Source organism: Archocentrus centrarchus, chromosome 23, assembly GCF_007364275.1.
Source record: "Archocentrus centrarchus isolate MPI-CPG fArcCen1 chromosome 23, fArcCen1, whole genome shotgun sequence".
In the NCBI taxonomy this organism is placed as follows: Eukaryota; Metazoa; Chordata; class Actinopteri; order Cichliformes; family Cichlidae; genus Archocentrus; species Archocentrus centrarchus.
In genome coordinates this window covers 5608609-5631779 of record NC_044368.1, presented here as the reverse complement: position 1 = coordinate 5631779, position 23171 = coordinate 5608609, and the positions used below count along the sequence as shown (strand labels likewise).

At 42.9% G+C, this 23171-nt stretch overlaps 1 protein-coding gene across 6 annotated transcripts in view; it reads right to left on the bottom strand.

The window, feature by feature from the left end:
* The window catches only part of celf2 (cugbp, Elav-like family member 2), a 217608-nt gene that overhangs the window by 23069 nt on the left and 171368 nt on the right, over positions 1-23171 (bottom strand). For all 6 annotated transcript variants that reach the window (XM_030719968.1, XM_030719969.1, XM_030719963.1 and 3 more), the window contains 2 exons: positions 19308-19442; positions 10738-10817 (listed from right to left, as the gene is read on the bottom strand). In XM_030719968.1, coding sequence (XP_030575828.1) covers positions 10738-10817; positions 19308-19442 — 215 coding nt within the window. The remainder of the gene's footprint in view (positions 1-10737; positions 10818-19307; positions 19443-23171) is intronic.

Genomic DNA, 23171 nt, shown 5'->3' with positions numbered 1-23171 from the left:
ATCTCTGAGTCCAAAACGGTATCACCAGAAACAGATTTCCTGAGTTCTCCAACTATTTCATCATCTCATATGAAGAGAGACTTGATCTGTGTGTGTGTGTGTGTGTGTGTGTGATAGAGTGTGTTAATATGTGAGAAAGAGGGGGGAAAAAAGACCTAGAGAGAGTGATTTGGGTGACCAGGAAGAGAGGTTGAGAGGGTGAGGAAGATTTAGAGATTTTAACGGTCACTAGAGCTGCATCTAATTGTCCGAATTCCTGCTCCTGCAGTGTGTGTGTGAGAGTGTGTGTGTGTGTGTGTGTGAGAGAGAGAGAGAGAGAGAGATGAATGAGCACGCAGACTGAAGGTGGGAAACAAATCAGACGTCCAACACACTTGCTAACAACTATGACATGAAGGAGACAAAAACCCACAACGCTCCTGATGAAAGCTGCAGCGATGGCTGAAACGAAGCTGAGACGGCAAGTCATAATCTATCACACCACACCATTACTCACACAACGCAATCAAAGCCTAACTAGGGGCAAATCCGTTCGAAAACAAAGGCAATCTGCCACAGGAGGATAAAAACCTTTTGATTGAAACATTTAGTTTGAGGCACGATCCGCACTCCGCAGGGGAGAGAAGGGATTTGGCTACTTTGCAGATAGTGCTGCACACATTGAGAGCGGAGATGTGCTGTATGTCAGTTGTGTGTAACCGACTGCGCGCCGGTGCAGGTATTTTGTGGAGAAGTGAAAGTGAGCGAGTGTATGCAGTTCCTTCACTGTGGATCAGAGCACGCACTGTGAAATGTGACTCATTTTTTGCAAACTAGATTTTTAGCATTTACACTTCAGTCAGGACCAGTTTAAAAAGAATATTTCCATCTGCATTCATTTATATTTGGCAATACTGGGTGTTCCAGAGTAACACTTTTGTCTGACAAACAGGCATGTTTCCCAAACAGGTGACTGACCTCATTTTGTGCAGGGCAGAACGATCTCCAACATGTGGGGAGTGGGAACATGCACGCTACTGTGAGAATAACACATAATCTGCACCTTTTCCAGACACAACTATCCGTCCCTGAAAAGAAAACTGTGATGCTAACACAACGCTTGGAGCGACACTTAACATACTGTTGGGCCATCAACCCTTCAAGTCAACCTTCTTCTGATTGGACCCTTGCAAACAGGTTTAAAGAGCAGGTGGGAGGGGCTTCTGTGCTCACAGCCAGAGCTACATGTCTGAAATGACCAAATAAGGGATATCCTCTCTTTCTGACATCATACAGATACAAGGGTAGAAAAACCTGAGAAGCCTGAGCTTTTTTTCTCATGGGGATTACATGTACATACACTGACCCGACCTTTAGAACTGTATGCCTAGTACTGTGTCTAAATCTAAGTTTTAACACTATGGCTGACATACATAAAGAGTCTAGTCTCAAAAAAAAAGTGGAATGGCAAAGCAAAATTAATCTCTGACTAACATCGCATCATCACAAGTGATGGCTGTTAGTTTCTGCAAAAATATTACGCCTTTTATCTCAGCATAAATTGAGAAGCAGCATGATGTCATTTTGATAAGACTTTAATTGGTTCAACAGCTTCATTCTTATATCCTGCAAACACATCGAATCATACAGATACACGCTTTAAAAAAATCACTTTATTATGTCTGGTAGAGCAGGTATGGCACCACTCACAATCCAACCAATAACATTAGAACAACTGTGAGTTTCTGTGATGTAGGTTCTTTTTTGTTACAGTGTATCTGTTTCCTCCTATGTGTGTGTTTCCGTGCGTTACTCCCCCTCTGCTGTGGGCTGGGGCCTGACTTTATCAGCTGAATGAGCTTGTCTCCTGTCTGAAGGCGGCTCGGCCATATTTACTCTGTCTCTCCACCAGTCATTTTGCCTCTTCATTCTGACCGCCGACAGATAAAGTAGAGGAGACGACGGGCGAATTGTATTGGGAGGGAGAGGGTTAGTCGGGGCCTCGCCGTTGGAGTCGATTCCCCCTGAGAACCGAGCTCCCTATCCTGCTCTGCTAAATATCTCATCACTCCAGCTGACACCTTGTGAGTGAGGGGAAATGCAGCCCGGAATGAGAGTCCTGCTCTCGGAGAAAGGCCGAGGGCCACAGGCCTCTATGCCTGATGCTGCTGGTTATCCCCGAAAGCCCAACTGCACTCGGAAGCTGTTTTTCAGGTGATTGCCTCGTTGGTTAACTTCGCCCTTAAAAGCTGAGAATACATGGAGAGAAAGTGGCAGCTTATGCCATCTATTAGCTTTGCTCAAAGAAACAAACTAGCCTCAGTTTTACCTTAAGGGGATTTTTAAAAAATTCATCACAGATTAGCAGCAGCTTGAACTTCCATATAAAAACACTCTGTGACTAAAGTGCTAATCAGCCTTGAGTGAGAAGAACAAGCATCAAGAATACCACGTAAAGCAGAAGTTATTTGGACAGATGACCTCCGGGCAATGTCAAGAAGATTACATCAGGACATTGTCCAACTGGACCCTCTGAACTACATTTCAGATGAGGTCTTACTACTGGAAACGCTCTGGCTTAGGTGATGGAGCTACACAGATGAAGAGAGCAGGAGGCAGAACATTGGGCCACCTACTCACCCCCTGTGAATTTAATGGACTATTACCTTTTCTTCTATAACTTGTTATAATAGAAAGCTTGCTGGGAAGCTCATTTAATATCTGATATGACTTAGCCAGACATTTGTATTTTTGTCTTCAGCTCTGCTGGATCTTCCTCTTCTTTCAGCTGTTCCTTTTAGGGGTCACCACAGCAGATCATCTGCCTCCATCTCTGCTAACCTCCTCTGTCACACAACCCTCTGCATATCGTCCTTCCTCTTTTCCTTCTGCCTGGCAGCTCCATATTCAACATCCTTTGTTCAATATATCCCTCCTCTACACATGTTCAAACCATCTCAGCCTTGCCACTTTAACTTTGTCTCCAAACTGCTCAACCCGAGCTGTCCCTCTCATTTATCCATCCTGGTCACTTCCAATGAAAATCTTGACATCTTCTCAGCTCAGCCTCCCGTCTATTAGTCAGTGCCCCTGTCTCCAAACCATACATCACACTACCATCTTGCAAACCTTCCCTTTCACCCTTGCTTCTATCTTTCTGACACAAATCACCCCTGACACTCATCTCCGCCCACTCCATTCTGCCTGCAGCTTTGGATGGCTGACACCTGTCTCCCTCTCATTCACACACGTAATCTGTCTTGCTTCTATCGACTTTCATTCCTCTTCTCTCCAGAGCATACCTCCACTTCTCCAGGCTCTCCTCCACCTGCTCCCTACTCTCACTACTGATCCCAGTGTTGTCTGCAAACATCATAGTCCACAGAGACTCCTGCCTGACCTCATTTGTCAACTTGTCCGTCACCACCGCAAACAAGAAGGGGCTCAGAGCAGATCCCTGATGTAATCCCGCCCCACCTTGAACCCATACATGTCCTGCACCTCACATACCTCTCCATCCTCTTGCTTTAATTTTCTTCATTCATCAGCTCCTCAAAGTACCCTTTCAACAAAAGATGCCGACAGACTAACCTGCACTTAACCCATGATGTCATCCTTTCCTTCTTTAACCAAAGCCTTTAGATTAAAGCCGAATACTTTGGAGAACAGACTAGATGAGAACAAACTGCACTGCCTTCGTAAAGAAAAGGGATTCATATGAAATAATGCAGCTTGCAATCAACATGACTGTTATTTTATATCATCACTATCGGCCTTATTAGTCCTTCTATTGTGCTCGTGTGCAGCAAAACAATAAAGCCCTTGTAAAACACAGAGTCACTCCTTTTTGTGTAGCAATCACAGGACATGCAGTAAGGTTACTGCTGACTGCAATTCTTTCAGTGTTTCTCCAGCAAACAAGGCTGACTTTCTTATTCAAACACACTCACACTCACTGGGCACTTTAATACACCTTGCTAGTACTGGGTTGGATCCCTTTTGCCTTCGTGCATAGATTCAACAAGGTGCTGGAAACCTTTCTCAGAGATTTTGGTCCATATCGACACAACAGCGTCACACAGTTGCTGCGGATCTGTCCCATGTCCCATGCTCTATCAGATTGAGATCAGGTGACTGTGGCGGCCATTTGGGTACAGAGGACTCACTGTCATGTTCAAGAAACCAGTTTGAGATGATCTGAGCTTTGTGACATGGTGCGTTATCCTGCTGGAGGCAGAAGATGGGTACATCTTCTACATAATATTATCAGGATTGAACTGTCTGTGATTAAAACTTTAAGGTAAAAGAATTTGACAATAGAAAAGTCCAGAGTTTTCTACTGTCTATTTTTAAAATAGTTTCTTCATAAATTAATCACTACTTTTTCAAATTATCTACAGCCACTTATAAGAACCAACTAGGGGCAGTTCTCTCAATTATCCTGATTCCAGCCACCCATCACACCTCCTTTATTTCAGTCCATTTCAGAGTATTTGACAGGGCCGGTAATGTTTATAGGTATTTGTTGCTGATGCGAGTCTGTAAAAACCTTTCTGCTGGGTGTAATTACACCTCATGTTGAGTAAATCTAAATTTGTAAACCATCTGATTTGCTGTAAATTGCCCACTTTTGAATACAAACAGCAGGGGGCGACATAATGGCTTCATCTTTCTTTGGGCACCAAAATATTTCATGAGTCTCCCTCGGACTGCCAATCCCTAAGAATGCACTGAATTTATTAATAACAGGCAACTAATGTTACCCAACATATGAATACTAGTTTGTGGTCATAAAAAAAATGTTCCTGTTTTGTCTTAAATGGTCTCTGGGTTCATATTCAACAACAGTAACGCGCGGGGTGAACTCGATGCTGGAGGTGAAGCATGGATTCACATTTTCAGCTCTTTCAGGAGACAGATTTTCAGCTGCAGTCAGTCAGTCTCCCATGTTGCACAACTTTTACATCTTTAAAAAAAAATAAAGCACTCCGAGTCTCACGGGAGCCTTCCTCACCAGAAGATGCTTCTACAGGGAAAACACTCCTTTCTGAAATGCTATTTTCGTCTGTTTCTTGCAATCTTTCGACAAATCTCCTACACAGAAATGCCCGTCTTAGACAGATATCGTTACAGCATATGCGCAGAAATATAGATGTCGGCGCCATCATCATGTAGAAGGTAGAGTGTGCTTGATAAAACCTCTCACCTGTGCCACACGCTTGATGCCCTGACGTCACACAGCGACTCTGACTGACAGATGGGACTGTGTGGGCTGATGGCGTGACAGCCTGTGGTCTCAGAATGACACTGCAATGATCACCTGCTGTAATTATGGTATCCAACTTTAAAATGATGTAATTACAGCGTATCGATCAGCTGTCGTGCGGTGAAACACCACCACAAGAAAAAAACAAAAAAAAAGTGAAACTTTTGTCTGTGACTTGGATCGACTTAACCCGGAGTTCACTCAGCTCATAAAGCCAACTACACTCCCTGAAGCCAACGCTCTGAGACAACCATGAAGAGAGCATTACACATCACTTCCCATCTTTCCCAAAATGCTTAGATGCGCACACGCGAATTGAACTTATAAGCTCCGGTCCGTTTACCTTGAGAATCAATCTCTCGTAGCCTTCAAGAGCATTTATGCGCTCTGAGCCTTCTCCATCTCATTTACTTACCAATCGCATAGCCTTCAAACGTCAAACCGTGTTATCTTCCTCTGCTAATAGGAAGGCAGGAGGCTCCGGTATCTATAGGAGTCTGCACGCCACGTCTTGAGTTCTTTGTGCGTGTTGTTTCGACTTATTGTCCCCAAAATACAGGACGCACAAAAACTCCAGCCTGCTCGATTAGGAGGAACTGTCAGGATCAGTCAGAAGGCGATCCAAGCAATCCATTACATACTTGGAAAAGTGCTCCCAGATGATTTTAAGCCCTCTTTAAATTGGGCCACGTCTAAATGTTCGCTGTTGCATGTGAGTCAACTTTTCTCTCCGCTTTAACATCACGCTGAATTATTTATGGAGTGAGTGTCATCAGTTTAAATAACAGGTCTGCTCGACTGTTTTTTTCCTCTTGGTCCCACCTTATATTAACATTACAGTGAATTAACTCTGATTTACATGTTCACACACACACACACACACACACACACACACACACACACACACACACACACACACACACACACAGCTGAAAATATTAGATATATTCAAGAAGAATTCATAAAAGCTGTCGAAGAGGCAATAATTCAACCTTTTCCTCAGTTTGAACCTTGTAGGGTGCTGTTAAATTGTACCTCTGATTTTGAATGTTATCAGCTCACTGAAAGGCCATTACGAAATGTTATCAGTCCCATAGATGCTGCCAGCCTCTTCCCTCTTTTAGCACACAGGTATAGCATCATTGGATGCTGGCTGATCCACCCTGCTGAACGGCGCATTTCCAGCATAAGAGCGACCAAACACGGGTTAAGGAGGAAGAATGAGGAAAACCTGCAACCTTGATGCATCCATCGACTTGCCTTTAATTATACTAGCAGTTGCCTTTTGTCGTCAGGTGAGGTTCAGACACCAAGAATATGGGTGGCTGTCTCAGGAGGATGAAGGTAGGTGTGTTTGCTGATGAGAATATGGGTGGGTTGATCTCTGGCTCCTCCAGTCTGTATGCGGAAGCATCCTTGGGCAAAATACTGAACCCCAAATTGCCCCTGATGCAAACTTTTGGTGTGTGGTAGATAAAGTTAATTAAATAAAGTGCTGTATGAATGCGGATCTAGTTTAATAGGGCTTGGAGTAGTATGTAAGAATAAGTCATAGGCAAATAAATCCTTTTGCTGGCTCACTAAGACGTTTTTGGAAACGTTACACACACTTCTGCATACTACCACTAGAGGTCTCTTGCACAATGTGGGCTGCTTTTTGGGGATCACTGATTACAATTGATGATAAGCACCTTCCGAGCCTGCTATTAAATGAAGAATACACCTACTGGCCATTCAGTAAGCTGATAACATCAGAATCAGACGACTGGATTGTGTTTCTTGTCAGTAAGTGTGGACATACACATCACCTGTCAGTGTAACGCAGTACGATTGAACAGCACGACAAACTGAAGCCTCCAGACTGATCCTACAGCTGAATCAACACTTCAGTTTAAATTAGTTTTAGATGGTACTTATAATACTGGCAGAGTATATATACTCTAGAACATGCATATACATAGTAAACTGTGACTAAATGCAGAGTAAACTGCGACTATTTGGAAAACAAAGACGAATCTGGCATTTTGTGACAAATACTTGAGACTTGGTGTGCAAAGGCTTTAAGTTAGACTAACTCAGACGCCTTCTGTTAAAATAAAATACGGGATCATCCAGCCTTATATGGTGTCAACATCAGCCCCTGATTAATGTAATCTCCTATTTTCTTCCCACTGTCAGTCTGCGTGTGTCTCCTCTCTTCACTACAGTTGACAGATGTGTTTGTTCCCTGTTTAAACAGACACTGCTGTGTTTTCTCTCATGCTCTACTTAAGCTCTCGTCTAAATGCGCTCGAATGCTTCTGCATTTCCGGTGGGGGAGCGTGTGCACACGCGTGCAGCGAGCGCGGGATAATACGCAAGTGTCCCTCTAGTTTCATGCAGGGAAAGGAAAAGAAAAGGGTGGGAAATAGAAAATCAGTGTTGATGGAAAAGTGCACAAGGGGAACTAAAGCACTAAATGAGTGTTTACAAAGGGAGCGAATAATGTAAAGCACAAATACGACGCGAGTAAAGCACAACGAAGCCGACCCGCTTCTTTCCTTGTGTGTCTTTAGAGGTTCGACGGTGAATTACCCGTCTCGCTCGTATCCACTTTCATTACGGCCTAACATTCAGGGAGCAAGTGTGTGTGTGTGTGTGTGTCTTTGTGTGTGCAAACGCGCGCCGGTGTGTACCTGAATGTCACGGCGTAATGAGAATGGATATGACAGTGACAGGGCCATCAACGAGCGGAGCGCCCGGGCTGCCTTCCTTCTTCCTCGTGACATGTGGTGGGTACGTGACGGGGAATACACACACGCACGCACCAACGCACAAATCACATGCACACAATCTTTGCTCTATCTAAGACAGTGGGGTGCAATAGAGCCAAGACAATAACCAAACTCTATTTACCAGACCTCATTCCCTCATTCGGACCTGAAGTAATTACTTTTAAATTGCAAAACTGAGGAACATTAACAAACGGATGCGGCAATTTAGGTCCGCCTGGGGCTAGACAGCTTGTTTTCAAATGGAAATGAAGGTATTTTGCCATTGTCCACTGTAATATCGTTGTGTTCTGGTTTAAGGCTTTTTTTTCCCCCCTGTGTGCATGATAAAAGCAAGGGGACACTGACCGTGTTTACCAGGCCCATTGTGGCAGACGACTGCTCAGAGCGAGGATAATTCTAGCTTAATACTAACGCTGTCGGAGAAGAGTGTCACTCCTTCTACTCCGAAAGACAGACACGCTGCTGCTGCTCGGCCACATAAATCAACACAGACACTGATATTCACAGTGTGACAACATAAACAGGGAAAAAAAAAAAAAAAAAAACCCACACATACACGCACGCACACACACACAGAGGGGGAGGAGCATGCGTTTTCCCCACGTCAGGGTCACAGCACATCAATAGCAGCCATGATTATCATGATCAGCTCTAATGAGGGGGCTACGGGGGTGAATGCCACTCGTTCTTTTTTCTTTAACACAGCCTGTTATTACCACTTTTTTTTTGTCTCTTTCTCTCTGACTCGCAGGGGTACACACACTCTATGCTCATCGTATACCATGTAATTCTCTCCCCAATCACACTCCTGTCATCCTGCCCTGTCACCAGCCTGACAATGCTGACAAGGGCACCCCAAAAACTGGCGGGGGACACACAAAGGAGCTGCGCCTAGGTCCCCATTATGGCACCGCTGGGGTCACTGTGCAGCTGATGAGGTCTGTAACACTACCTGCCAATTTGTGGTTGTTGTGTCAAAGGTGCTGCTTATTTGTCACAGTTTTGAGACTTTGCCAAAGTTTTGCCCTAGTTGGAAAATTTGCGACCAAAAAACGGGAAATAAGAGGCGACATTGATTTTATCACAAGGCCGAGGACATGACATGGCCAGCTTCTGCTCGAGCTATGGACTTCTAGCTTTTAGAAAGTGGTCTCTATTAGGTGAATGTGTCACACTGGCTCTCTACACACCTGGCAACTGGCATTCGAGGTCTGCACAGGTCCTAACCCAAAGCCACAGCATTGTCTTTAACACCCAGTGCAGCTTGTACCTCCTAATTGGACATCTGAACCTCAGGTCCCAGGCTATGTTTTGTTGTATTCTTTTAATATCACTCAAAAAAAAAGACTAACAGGCTATTGCAATACACACTGATTTGCAAATGAACAAAACCCAAACATAATCTGAGCCCGAAGCTTTACACAAATAAACACGACCCGAAACCTCGGCGGCTCGAATTATGTAATAAATCTCTTCTTTCTTTCTGAATGGCACTATAGAAGTCAGCGGCATGGTCTCTCTTGTCTGGGAAAGAGACAATTTCTTCCCTTCTTTTAAAATGATATCTTAGAAATCACCTCATTAAATAAACTCTCACCAAATTAATCGTTAATTTTACCAACTCTTTGGCCCCACGCAGCTGAGGACAGCCTAGATTTTGTTACAACTGACATATCATAATAATACTTCTTAAATTTCTAATCATTTACACGCTGAATAAAAAATACTTTAGTTGGATATTCATACTGTAAACACGCTGAAAGGTTGAAAACATGCAAACGCCACACAGAATGCCCCAGGTGGATTCAGACCTAGGACCTTCTTGCTGTGAGGCAACGGTGCTAACCACTGCGCCACAGGCATTTTCTAATTTGCTTATAACAGCAGTACAAGCACTCAGTCATTGCCTAACTTCTACATTAACAAACATTGGTTGTTACTATACTTGTTCTTATTTTTACTCATTATGTTTTTTCTTTAGCTTTATTAGTGAATGATTTATGACACATTTATAAACAGTTAATGTTACATATAGAAACTGCTAACAACATTCTTAAAACTAATCTCATAATGCCGTTAACACTTTTATAGTTTTATTAAAACTCTGTGCATGTTAATAAAATCCTTATAAGGACTCATAGACTGTAAATAAAAGGTGGACGTAGCTTTTGCTTCTGAAAGTTGAAGCCAGTGAGGAGCTCGAGCTTCTCCTGTCACTGCAAAAAATAAATTACAGTTCAAATGCTTTACAGTGTGATGGCCAACGCGCATGCAGTGACCCTCAGCCCTCTCGCTTGTCACATCTGGTTTCAAAAAAATGGGTGGGTGATGGCACAGTGGCTACAGCCACCTTTTATTTACAGTCTGTGCTTTAGTTATAAAGACCTTCTAGTGTTTTTTCACAAAAATCAACCAAAAGCATATTTTTATAATCTTGTCATTTTCTAAGTTTATGGTTCCTTGTTCAAGAAGTGGGCAGAACAAGACATATATGTAATGGCTGTGTGCTGCTTTAGCCGGACCTGTGTCAGAAGTGCTCCAGGAAATGTTGCTTGGCCTAACCTTTTAAGTAACAAGTCACGGCTTTTACTAAAAAGTGACTCAAAGATGAGACAGACATATAATTGCCAGCACATTAACAGAGTGAAGTGCATGTATTAAAGGCACTAAAGAGACAGAGAGAGGAATAGAGTTGAAGAAAGGGCAAGAGTACCATACCTCCATAGTCTGAGACTGGTGCATGGCTTTGATTGCATTCTGTGCCATAGCTCTGGTGGAAAACGTGACAAACGCACATCCTGTAACGAGGGAGGGGAGGGGACAGGGAGGGAGGGATGGAGGGGGAGTGGAAGGGAGGGGGGGCAGAAGGGCAGGAGGAGGAGGAGGAGGAGGGAAGACAAGAAAGAACAAAAACAAGACAAAAGGGTTGGACACGTCGTCGTTATAAAAAAAACCCAAAACAGAGATTGATACAGAGAACAGCTCACAGGCAGACAACAGTGTTCTCAGTCGCTGTAGAAACAACAGGCGAAAAACGAGCACAGTGTAATGACAACCATAACCCCTCCCTGACCCCATCCCACCACCTCGCCCCATCCACATCGACCACAGGACACCTGGGACAATAACCATCAGAGCGTTGGATTGGCTGTTGATGCCTTCCCGCTTCCTTGCTCCTCCTCGCCTCCTTCTTCCTCTCACTCCCACACACACCGGCCGAATTAGTCATACCTGTATTCAACCGCTCTCATCTCTCAGCAATTCAACAATGTAAAGCAGGCCGAATTTGCATGAAAGCGATCTGAATCCATTTGGGCCGTTCATTTTGTTTTGTGTGCCTGATTGGGTGCCCTCTTTCTCTCTTTGTCAAACAGGAAAGAGATGTGACAGCGGCGGGGGCCGGGGGGCAATATATCAGCAGGGGCTCAGGAAGATGGGAAGATAGGAAATTATATTAATTCAATCCACAGGGAGAGGAAGACGAAGAGGAAGGAGCGATGAGTGGAGGTGTGGTCGACCTCCTCCGTGACTGACACTGATTTTAGCCAATCAAGATTGGACACAGCCAGAGGCAATTTTAGGGGAGTTTGTTATCAGTTGTTTGCGGGTGGGGGGTGGGGGGTGCAAGGTTGTGTTTGTCTGACTGGTTAGGGAGCGATTAGAGGAGATAATGTGAGAAGTGCTTCAACAACACCCCAGGCTAATAATATGCTAACAAACTCACCAAGCCATGTTAGCTCAGCCAGGCCTGAACTGATTACACACATGCTCGCACATGCACGCACGCACACACATGCACGCACGCACGCACACACACACGCACGTGTGTTCAGGTTCAGCTGGCTGACTCGTGGCTTGGCTACAGAGGAAAAAACTAATAGCGTGGGTCATCAGATAGACTCTCCCTGGCTGTGTGGATGGGATGAAAGGGCAGAGAGGGGGAAAAAAAGCGGAAATTGTGAGGATAATGCAACAGACAGCAAGAGGGGGTGGGGGGGCGGGTAGATATGTTGAGGAATAGATGCGATCATTGTCCTCCTCCACCTCTATCACAAGCCGGCTGTAGCTGTGATAGAACGAGGATGAGAGTGACGAATGGTCAGTCTTTCTTTTGCTTACATCCACCGCTACACCGATTTCAAATAGAGAGAACATAAGTCTGCACTTGCACAGTTACAGATTTATCTTCAGGTTCGACCTCTTTCTGGGGGAATAACATATTTCTGATGGCCTTACTGTTTAAAATCTAATGTTTCTTTGCTGGATAGAAGACAGATTGGTTTCCTCAGCGAGTACCTGAAAATCAAAAAGTGTTGGGCTGTTTCACACACACACAAAAAAAACTACTTTTCTTAAATTCTTGCTCACAAAAGCAGAAGTGGTGCTCCATTATTCCAGTGCTGCAAAAACCTCTTAGGGAGAATGTTGAGCTGACACGACTGATTTTAAAACCAGAGATAAAACCTCCATCTCTTTCTGAAAGTCACAGTTTGTTTCTTTTGCTGATTATGATCATTCTGTGACCTCAGACTGTTCCCCAAATTTAGACTGGCCTTTTATATTTTTACAGACCACTCAAAGTGCTTGGTTGCAGGTGGGAATCAAACCTCCGACCTTCCACTAAGCGGACGACTCGTTTTACCTCTACCCACAAGTTGAGACAAGGAGGGGAATGTCAAGCTAGCAAGTTAAACCCAATGTTAAGATGAACATAGCCAATGCTGAAAATCAGAAATGTAATATTTCATTAATATGCTCATTTTAATGCCAGCAAAGTGTTTCAAAAAAGTTTCAAGGAGGGCAACAAAAGACTGAAGAAGTTGTGTAATGCTAAAGAGACACAGTGGAATAACTAACCAGGTTAAGTACTAATCTGATTAGTTACAAAACAGCCAGACTGGCACAGATGGGGACACAAAGACTATGTGGGGAAACAGTTTTAACATTTAACATTAAAAGATTCAGAAATCCCGCTCTTCTGCCCCTCAGGTGGCATTAAAAACAGACTCTGTTGTGGAAATCACTGCATGAGTTCAGCAACACCTGTGAAACCACAGCTCACAAACAAAGTTAAAACTCTGCCGTGCAAATATGAAAGCATATTTAAGCAAGACCCAGATACGGGTCTCCTGGCAGCAGCTCACTTAAGGCAGATTGGTCTGACCCGTCGATGTCCGATTGTTTTCTGATATCATGGACATACTGCCATCAAAAGCCAGCATCCACGATGTGTTAGCACACATGGCAGAGGTGAGTTGCGTATTTGTGTTGACACCATTGATGCTGAACAGTGTGTACAGGTTTTGGAGCAAAATATGCTTCCACCAGGATGCCATCTTAGAGGGAAGAAAGCGAGAAAATGCCAATCTACATGCTAACCCTCTTATATCAGCATGCACCTCTAGTAAAAAAAAATTGGCACACACATTTGGCACACTGTGAAACAAGAATTGCTGGGTAGCTGAAATCATATATAACAGGAAATCATTTCAAAACTAAAGCAACCAGCGTTGTTGAAAGAGGTCATGAACCACAGTGGTCGACGTGCCCTTGCCCCGACCTTTTCAAAAATGTTTTGCTGGCATCAAACTCAAAATGTGCACATATGTTTTCATCTGTGTTCTTTTTCAGTTCTGTTTTTATCATTTGCATTTCATTGTAAAACTATCTATTTTACACAGAGCCCCAACTATTTAATAAACAGGGTTGCAATTTTGCAAACCAAAACATTTATTTAAACTAGACTTGGACACAAACAGGGTTCCGGTGTGTCATTACCTCATGATATTTCAGGTTTCCAACTTTTTGGAAATGTGATCAGCTCTGTGCTCAATTTGTACTGATCACTTGTGAAATGTAAACAGTAATGTCTTGAAGGAGAGCTCAGAAAATACTAATGTTGATAATTTTGGAAGTCATATATCATTAATACATTATTTATTGCTGTTTAGCAGTAAGGACTCGATGACAGCTGAAATGCAGTTTCAAAAAGTCAGCAAAACTTTGCTGGGCGGCGCCTGGGTGGCTTAGTGGTGAAGCCGGCGACCACATACATATGCCGCCTTGTGGTGCGGGCGGCACGGGTTCGAGTCCCGCGGGTTTGCCCGCGTCTCTTCCCCTATATCTTTCCCCCATTTCCTGTCTCTCTCCACTGCCGATAAAAGCCGCTGTGGCCAAAAATGCAAAAAAAAAAAAACTTTGCTGGGCTTCATCTTCGAGGTTCAGACTGTGTCGACTGAGGCTGCTGTATCGAAGGTTTAGTTTTTATAGTCTGCACCATTTTCTGCATGCAGAATGACAGGCTTGTGCTGGCAGCCAATAAGAGTGATCCTTGGTGTTTAATAAGAAACAGCTTCAGAACTGAAAGACTCAAAAAAAAAAAGACAGTTTTTAATCATTCAGGTACTCGAACCAACATCTTCTGTATTCAATTTTCAAAATGATTGTTCCTATTGGTTACGCAGACCTCTCTTTGATCTTAAGTGAAGCCTATTGACCTCCTTTTAACCGTTTTTATGTCACTGCCAACTGGAAGATAGAGCTCGAGCACCTTTTATGTAAACCTACCTTGGTTACTTAACATTAGAGAGGCATGGAGGTGATAAAAAGAGACTGAAGGTTATCTGATTCTGCAGGACTGACCTAGTAAACATTTGATGTGTCCTTTACAGTGCCGAGCTGCCGTGCTAAGTGGTAGCACTGAAGATAGGACATACAAAAAGGGGTCATTTTTCGGTTTATTCAGGGGACTGTCTATTTTAGATGGGCCACAATCTGCCATTCAACTGCTTATTTTCCAGGAGGCTGCCTCATCCTCTGCAGAGAAGTAATGCCCCAGAACTAGATCAGTTCTGCAGGGGGCATCCATTTGGGTTAGCCCCCCAGACTGGTCCTGATAGGTCCTGACACTATTTATAAAACTGGTCAGCTACAACATCATCGGCTGTCACCTAAAGGACACTCATCAGTTTGTCTCCAACTGTCAGACAGAATACTTTTCATCCGCAAAGACATTTCTATCTTTAGCTCATTTCTGCAGCTTGAAGCTGACGCTTCCACAGTGCCTGCACATTGATTCATTAATGTTGAAGCTGTTAATGAAAAAAGAAACACTTTGAGTCGAAGCCACACTTTCTGGCTGGTTGGTGCATGTCTTATTTTTCACAGCACAGAGATGGGACGTGGCTCGAGCGCTAAAAATACCTCACGGGCCGCATTCTGTCGTCAGTGGAGAACCAAACAGTCCTTTAATGAAAGTAGGATAGCTCCCCAGGCCCAGCCATCCACTGGTGGTGTGATCCATATTTTATTAATAGCGGGATGGTGGAGCGCTCTTCTGATTGATATCGAGATTTAATAGGAGCTCGGCAGCGAAGCTACGTGGGACTGAGGGCCCCTGGGAGTTGCAGACACACAGAAATCCGTAAAGACCTATTTATTTTCAACCTGGTTAGGGGTGTTTGTTTACTAGCCAAGACCAAGCTGGGACTACCAGTATTTCCTTTTTGACTAAGTGGTTTATATTAGTTCCACAGAAACGAGGATTTGGCCACTGCATCTAAAATATTCATGAGGACAAAAGAGAGGAGCTGAAAAGGGATGGAAGAAGGAAACAGGGAAGGGAGGGAAGGAGGCCAGTGTGGGATGTCTGAGAAAAAGAGGACAAATTGATGCAAGAGAGGATTCTAGGACAGCCAGGGTGAATATAGAGACGGGGAGGGTGGTGCTGTTCGCGGAAGCAGAGGAACATGGGAGTTTGAGTAGTTTGGTTTGAGGCAAAGACTGGTTCTAGATAGAGACAACCTTGAGAAGAAAAGGAGGAAGACTCAAGTCAACAATAAAACATCCATAACATTCAACAGCCACAGAAAAATAGATATCACCAACATAACTACACTGAATCTGTTTGACAATGACAGCGACAGCTCCTGTGACAGGAGGAGGAATAGAAGGACAGAGATTTGCGAAAGCCCCTCCATCTCTCCTCAGCACACAGAAACCACACAGGGGCAGGGACGGGGGAGGTAGGGAGTATTGGGAGGATGGTTGAAATGAGGCGTGAGGGTAGGCAGGTGTGTGCTTGTGGGAAGAAATGGTTAATGATGAGTATTTAGAGAGGTAACATAGCCAAAAATAGATCAATAGATCGAAGGACTCATCGGATCTCGTCATACATCATGTCCTAGTTTGTTTTAGAGAACGTACCTGTTACACTCAGGAGTTGACTAATCTGGTCGATTTGTCACCTGGTTAATAGGTCCATCTCTTTTCTTTAAAACAGCCCTGGAGCACTTTGAGAAGAGTATCTAATGTGTCCCGATTATGAAGCAGACTTGACAGGAATTTGCTTTTGAGTCACGAAAACCTTTTTCTTTTGTGGTGTGTTATTTTTTCATTATTCCTCTATGACTTCAGAACAACCTCCTGCCAAGTCTACGAATGGCCGAATCAGTGAATCAGAATCACTTTCCTCACAAAGTGGAGAAAAAAATGAAATGGATATTACAAAGATTTCGTGAGAGCTTTCAGTAATAACCATAATTTGCTTGAAATTCTGCATTTGAGGCCGGGCTTTCCTCGATATTGGTTTGGCGTAGGACCGACATTTGGTTCAACAAGTGATTTATGGAAACAGCAACCGAAGCTGGCATCAAATGCCTGCTGAGATCATTCACTTAAGATAAAAGATCGACGTAGCTTTGGTGCACTGTCTAAGTCTTAAGCAAAGCAGTGTTTTTTGGGGGGTTTTTGAAAGTAGTGATGGGCCGGGGGTGGATCTGACATACGAACCTTGGACACTGACTCCGGCTTGTCAATCACAACATAGCCCAATCTGTTTTTTACTCTAAATAGGACCATAATGTATCAATTAAACGTTCCATTGTACTAAATAAAACTAGAAACTAACAATCAACACCATAAACTTGCAAAGAAAATACCGAGGTAATAAATGAGGCAGGGTTGTTTTCTCATAGATTACTATACAATCTTTCTGCAACAAGAAGAGCCCTACTGACCTATAAAACGAATGCAGATTTAAAGCACTTCTTTAGACTTACTTCTCTAGGTCAAGTAGGTTTACTTAGGTCTAACCCTAACAGCATTTTTTTTTAGTTTGTTTCTTATTAAGTAAAAAAAAGAAAAAGTTGCAGTGAAATGATAAAATGGCTTTAAAATTTAAATCTGGTGCTACGCAAATCAAAGAAGCAACTCATGTCCTGATCTGGACGGCAGGTTTGAGAATTCCTCCTTCTTTAAGATGGAAATAAAGAGGTTAGGACTTGCTTACCGGCAGGCTAAACCAGAACAGCAGGGAAGGTGGAGGCTATGGACTGAGGTTAGGAGGTGAGAAGAGGAGTGGGAGAGGGGGTGTTTGTGGATGGAGCTGACAGAGCAAGAAGGGGGAAAAAATGAGAGAGAAAGGGGTTGGGGTGGGGGTGGAAATATATAGAGCAAAAAAAGGAGAAGCATGTATTCACAGTGGCCACAACAGCCTCAAGATGTTGCTCCAGTTCATTTGCATTTACTACTTAAAATGAGTCTTTCAAGACCTTGAAGGAAAATATTTAAGAAGAAGCAGCTGGTTGAAAACAGAATCTGGTACAGTCTGCACAGAATGAAAGGCTGTACTATATTAGGCATATATATATATATATATATATTGTTGCATCTATATAATCACTATAAACAGATATCTATACGTCTACAGTATATGTTTCCATTTGTAGTCCACTTGTAGCCTGAGGGCTGTGGTGCTCCGGCAATAGGCCTATCTCTCTTGTTGATTACGTTGGTTGCTAGCAGGTTGCTGAGGTCACCAATAAATGTATGGCAAATGCCAACTTGGTTGTAAACACTAGCAAGCTATTCACCAAGCAGTAGTGAAACTTTGAAAACCAAAAATAGAGAAGGCTCACTTTCAAAGTAAAAGCTGTGCATTTTGCAGCAGTAAGGCACAACTTTTACTTTGTGGTCCAACGTTCTCCATTTCCTGTTTGTGTCGCACTTTTTCAAGTTTAACTACAGTTCGCAGAGTAAAATGGCGAGTGTTTGCAAGCAAGCTGGCACGTGTCACGCAAACTCCAAGTGATGGGGGCAATGTGCTTCTGACCAAAGCAATCACAGGAAGTTTTTGTTGCAGCACCCTCTTCGTGACCCATTTCAGTCAGCAAGCTCCAGCAACCACCTGCAACCAGTTGGGGAATACACAGTGGTTCCCAGGGGATTGGTAGCCTGTGTGACTGGGGACACAACCAGCTAATGCTGCATGATTTTAAGCTGAACTATGTAGAAAATAACCTTTAAACCATAATTTGATGCCCCTGCACATACTGTATATTATCTAGATAAACTGATGGAGTCTGAACCAGCTTATTATTGTCACTAGGATTTCTGCAGTATCTATCAAACAAACAAAACTCTACAATATGGGCTCTACAATGGCCTTTGAGTCCTCACGAAGTCTACGACCCGCACAGAGCTCTTCCAGTTCAGACCTTTGATGACTAATAATCGATTTTATTTCGGTGAACCATTTCACAACCGTCTTCTGACACACTCAGATTCTGGGTAGCGAAAATGAACGTTCAAGGTTGACTGTCAATTAGAAAAACCACATCTACACCCACAAACATTTATTGTTGGTGCTGTCAGGTGTGTAGCCTGATCACAACATTAAAATACTATTTCAGGCAAATGGGGAAATCTAATTTAATAGGCACATTACACAAAATGAAAGCCTCATCACTTTTCTGTTTTACTGATTTGCACCAAAAATATTTATGACCCCAAAAAGTTTTTATATTTCTCGCTAGAAGACAATAATCACCACTGTTTAAAGTAAACAGTCTTTTCTTGCAACACTGACAGCTTGGAAAACACTTCCAGAGGTAGACAGTGAAGTGAAAAATGGCTGACAAGGTGTAAATGAGCTGCTTGTTATGCAGCAAAAACACTTTTAAGCAAGTAAATAACAATAAATTGTGAAACATTAAAGCGGTTGGGAACTTTTTCAAATCAGTTTTTCGCCAGTTTTAATATATTAAAAAAACATGCCATCCTTTTTATACCATTTACTTTAAGTACTCTGAGAGACAGCCTTTGGCTCAGAACCCATCTTCAACCAGTCAACTCTTGTCACAAATCTGCGAGGTAAACACTCCCCCTGAGGATTTTGAGTCATTACACAAGTTAATGCAATGAACTGCAGCTGCTGGAGGCCATGCAAGCAGTAATATTCACATGAGGAGCATCAAGTCTGGATAGAAGTGAGTCAGAGTGACGGGTACCTCTGCTGAGGCCGTCGGGCCCTCGGAGGATCCGGCACTCCTCGATCTGTCCGAACGCAGAGAACATGACCCGGATGTCGTTCTCGTTGCACTTCTTCGACACCATGCCGATGAACAACTTCCTGTCTTCCACTGCTATAAGAAATATAGAGAAACAGGATGAATGAAGAGATTTTATAACCTTAACACTGTGTACTGCTGAGCTATTGCTGTTCAAGTATTTGCCTTTCTTTAGTCTGACATTTCCTCTCAAATGAGTTCAAACACTTGCTTAATGCCCATTCCACTCTTTTATTCAGACCTTTGGCGCCCTCAGAAACTCTTTGACATAACTGTAATCAGCTTCTAAAGCAGATGAAAACATGAAATAAAAAACAGTTTGAAAGCTTAATCTGTTGAACTTTGGCTTTTATTGCCATAATTATCTGGCCTTAATCCAAATGTTATATAAAAACGCAGATAAAAAGCACTTAGTCGTAAAGCCGGTTGCATCCTGAATAGTTTGAGTTGTTTCTTTCTTGATTCTGACTAATGAGCTGCTGCTAGGTTTACAGTATATTTACTATCCAGGCATTTAAGTATTTTCAGTGTTTGTTGTGAAAGCAAATAAATACATTTCTCAAAGTGTCAAACAATTTTTTTTTTTTTAAAAGCTGGCATTGGCAAGTTTTTTTTTTTTTGGCTCATTAGACAAAAAAGGAACACAGTCAATTCAACAGAGGACTTTCACCTGGGAGACTGAGGTTCACAGTCCTTATACCTGTATGGATGACATGCTGGATGGTGGGTGGGGCTTCAAAATGAGACCTACAGCTATTGGATTAGCTGTAGGCCAATTTTCATTGGTTGTGCCAACATAGGAGTCTATTTCCTAAGCACAGAACTTCATGATTAATCAAAGTACTTCCAGAAGCAAGAGTCGGCACTCAGCAGCCATCTTGGTAACGCCTCCCTGGGTAGTTATTTTGAAGGAAATTGAAATTAACTTCAGTTTTCATCCATCTATTTTCTTAACCGCTTATCCAATTCAGGGTCACGAAGGGGCTGGAGCCTATCACTTTGCACACTCACATCCATACATGCATGTGTTTGGACTGTTGGAGGAAGCCAGAGCACCTGGAGAACCCATGCAAGCACAGGGAGAACATGCAAACTCCACACAGAAGGGTCCCAGATGGCTATGGGTTTCAAACAGGGAACCCTCCCTGCTGTGAGGCAAAAGTGCTGATCACTGCACCACCATTCCACCCTAATGTTTATTTTAATCTGATAAAAATAAAATGCTTAAAAAGTTTGCTGTGCCTTAAAAAAGATATACATCTACCACCATCTTTGTTCTTACAGATTTCTTCCATAAACTTCAAGTTTGGATCGCTACTTTCCTCTCGTATAATGTCTCTGGATCGATCCCTTACTTCTGAATTAACAGGTTACCTAAAAAAAAACCCTTTTTGACAAGTTTGATCCCTCCCAAACTCAGACGTGGTCTAACTTAATTAACCTTTTCTGTTGAGTCTGCCCCAAAGTCACCAACATCTCATAATCAACAACCAGTGGTTTTCATCTAAAACCCACTGGCAAACTTGACTTTATTAGGACATAAAACTTTGTTGATTCATTTAAGAGAGATACAATTTCAGGTGACCAAGATTTCCTTTGGTTAAGTATAGTTTCTGTTTTCTAATTGCATTCAAACCCATTTTTTTTTATCATATACTGAGGAGAGTACACTGCGAAACAGGGATGCGGAAAAATAAAGAGATTGGTAAGAACAAAGAGAGATAAAAATAAAAGAGAGAGAAATGTGGAAAAATGGATCGAGACAAAAAAATGTAGCAATCAAAAGAAACAGTCAAAGAAAGAAAAAAAGGCAGTGGAAGAGAGACGGAGACAGGCAGAGTTCATGTATTTCATCATGCCATCTGTGAGGCTCTGATCAATGTCTCATTATCACTTCAACACTGACTCCTTGCTGAGACTCTTCAGCCTGTCCTCTCTCACCCTCGTCCTCCCTCCACTTCTCCTCCTCTTCTCCTTCCTTCTCCCTCATGGATTCCTCTCCTCCTCCTCTGCTGACACAATCCCTCCTTCCTCAGTGCAATCTCGAGGAACGCAAGTGCGGGGCTGCAGGTACCGGGAGGAACCCGCGCCCATGTTTTCCAGCGTGTGACGTTAAGTTCGAATTAGGCTGAGGGTGAAATCCACATCGTTCGCAGAGACAATGCGCGTGTGTTTATGTGTTCCCACTGCATTCAATGTAATGCTAATCCAATTCATTTTTAATGAGGAAACTGTCAGCTCTTACCGCGAGGCGAAAGAGATAAGCGGTCTGTTGCACTCTGGGAAATCAATAGCGCACTTGTTTATTTTGCTGTTTGAATTGTTTGTGTGTTTAAAAAACAAACCATCGGGATACGCTGCCAAGATAAGTGTTGCTTCAAAAAGCTTTAAGTCCTTTGTACACACAGTGTGTGCGTGTGTGTGTGTGTGTGTGCGCATCACTCCAGAGAAAGATTACCACAAGTCTAACAGCAATGTAATTAATTTACTCTGTGTCGATAGGAAAGAAAGAGAGGAGATATCGTTACAATTGACTGTTTCTGTTTTTCGGACGAGGCGCGCAGGCAGGCGGGCGGGCGGGCGATAAGACTCATAAAGCCGGCTCTGGGATGATCAGGAGTCAGCTTTGCATTCGGGGAAAAATCGGAGCAGAACTGGCCTCATGCTGAGCTCCAACATATTTAAAGATGCCGAAGAAAGAATCACAAAGGTTTAGGGAAAAGTTAAAAACACACACGCGTGCACAAGATTAACCAATATTGTTATCTCCCTTTGTCTCTTTCTCTTTGTCCATCTCCTCCACTGACTAAACTAATAAAGCTCTGCGCAGCCATACGTCACTGTTACAGCGGATCTAACACTGGGTTTATTAAAGGTCATTACCGTTAAACGGATGGACGTGTAACGTATGGTCTGCTCTATATTTCACCATTCCCACTGCGAGCGGCAGCTCCGTTATTAAGTTCCACCATCCTTACCCTGACAGTTATTTCTTATAAAGTGATATTTGGCCATATTTCAGTGGAGCGGATGATGGCTTTTATAAGCATTTCTCCCCCTGCCTTCCTAGATGCTGTCATTTTCTCTCCTCCCCTGCAGTGGACGGTGACATACATGGCAGGCTAGTCCTTCGTTTGTGTGTCAGCCTAGAAGGAAACCTCTGTGATGTTGTAATGGCAAAGCAACTGCACTTAACATACATGCGGCTCCTGCACGTATCACAGAAATGGTATCAAATGTACCGTTACGGGGTTTAAATGGCCCGTTCATCTAATCCGAAATTCTGCTCAATTACTCAGCTTTAAGGGTCAGTTCATCCAAATTGCAAAAAAAAAAACCCCTACATTTTCTCACTTAACTGTGTAAATAATTTTAATTTCATTTGCCAAACTTTCATATACTGCATGTGCTGCTGAGATTTCTTGAGCTCTGCCACACTAAACTATTCTAATAGGAATGATTTCACACCAAAAACTCTCCAAATTGAGGTCTTCTGATCATCCAGCGTAACTGCAAATCTGTTCCTAGGAAGATTAGATTTTTAAAAAAATGCGTTCTTGTTTTCAGATTTTTTGAACCGCAAAAATTTAATCGCACTAATTTCTGCTGCAGCAGGAGTCTGAGCTGCAGAACGTGTTAAACTAACAGCTCATGTATGAATTTACCTGGAAGGAAGGGAAAGCCCAAGTTATTACCTCATAGCGTAAAGAACAAAAAGTCACAGCAGTGTATTTACTTTAAAAATGTCAAGAAAAAAAAGAGTTATTAAACCTTGCAAGACTTATTTTTTCTTTGCTTGACATT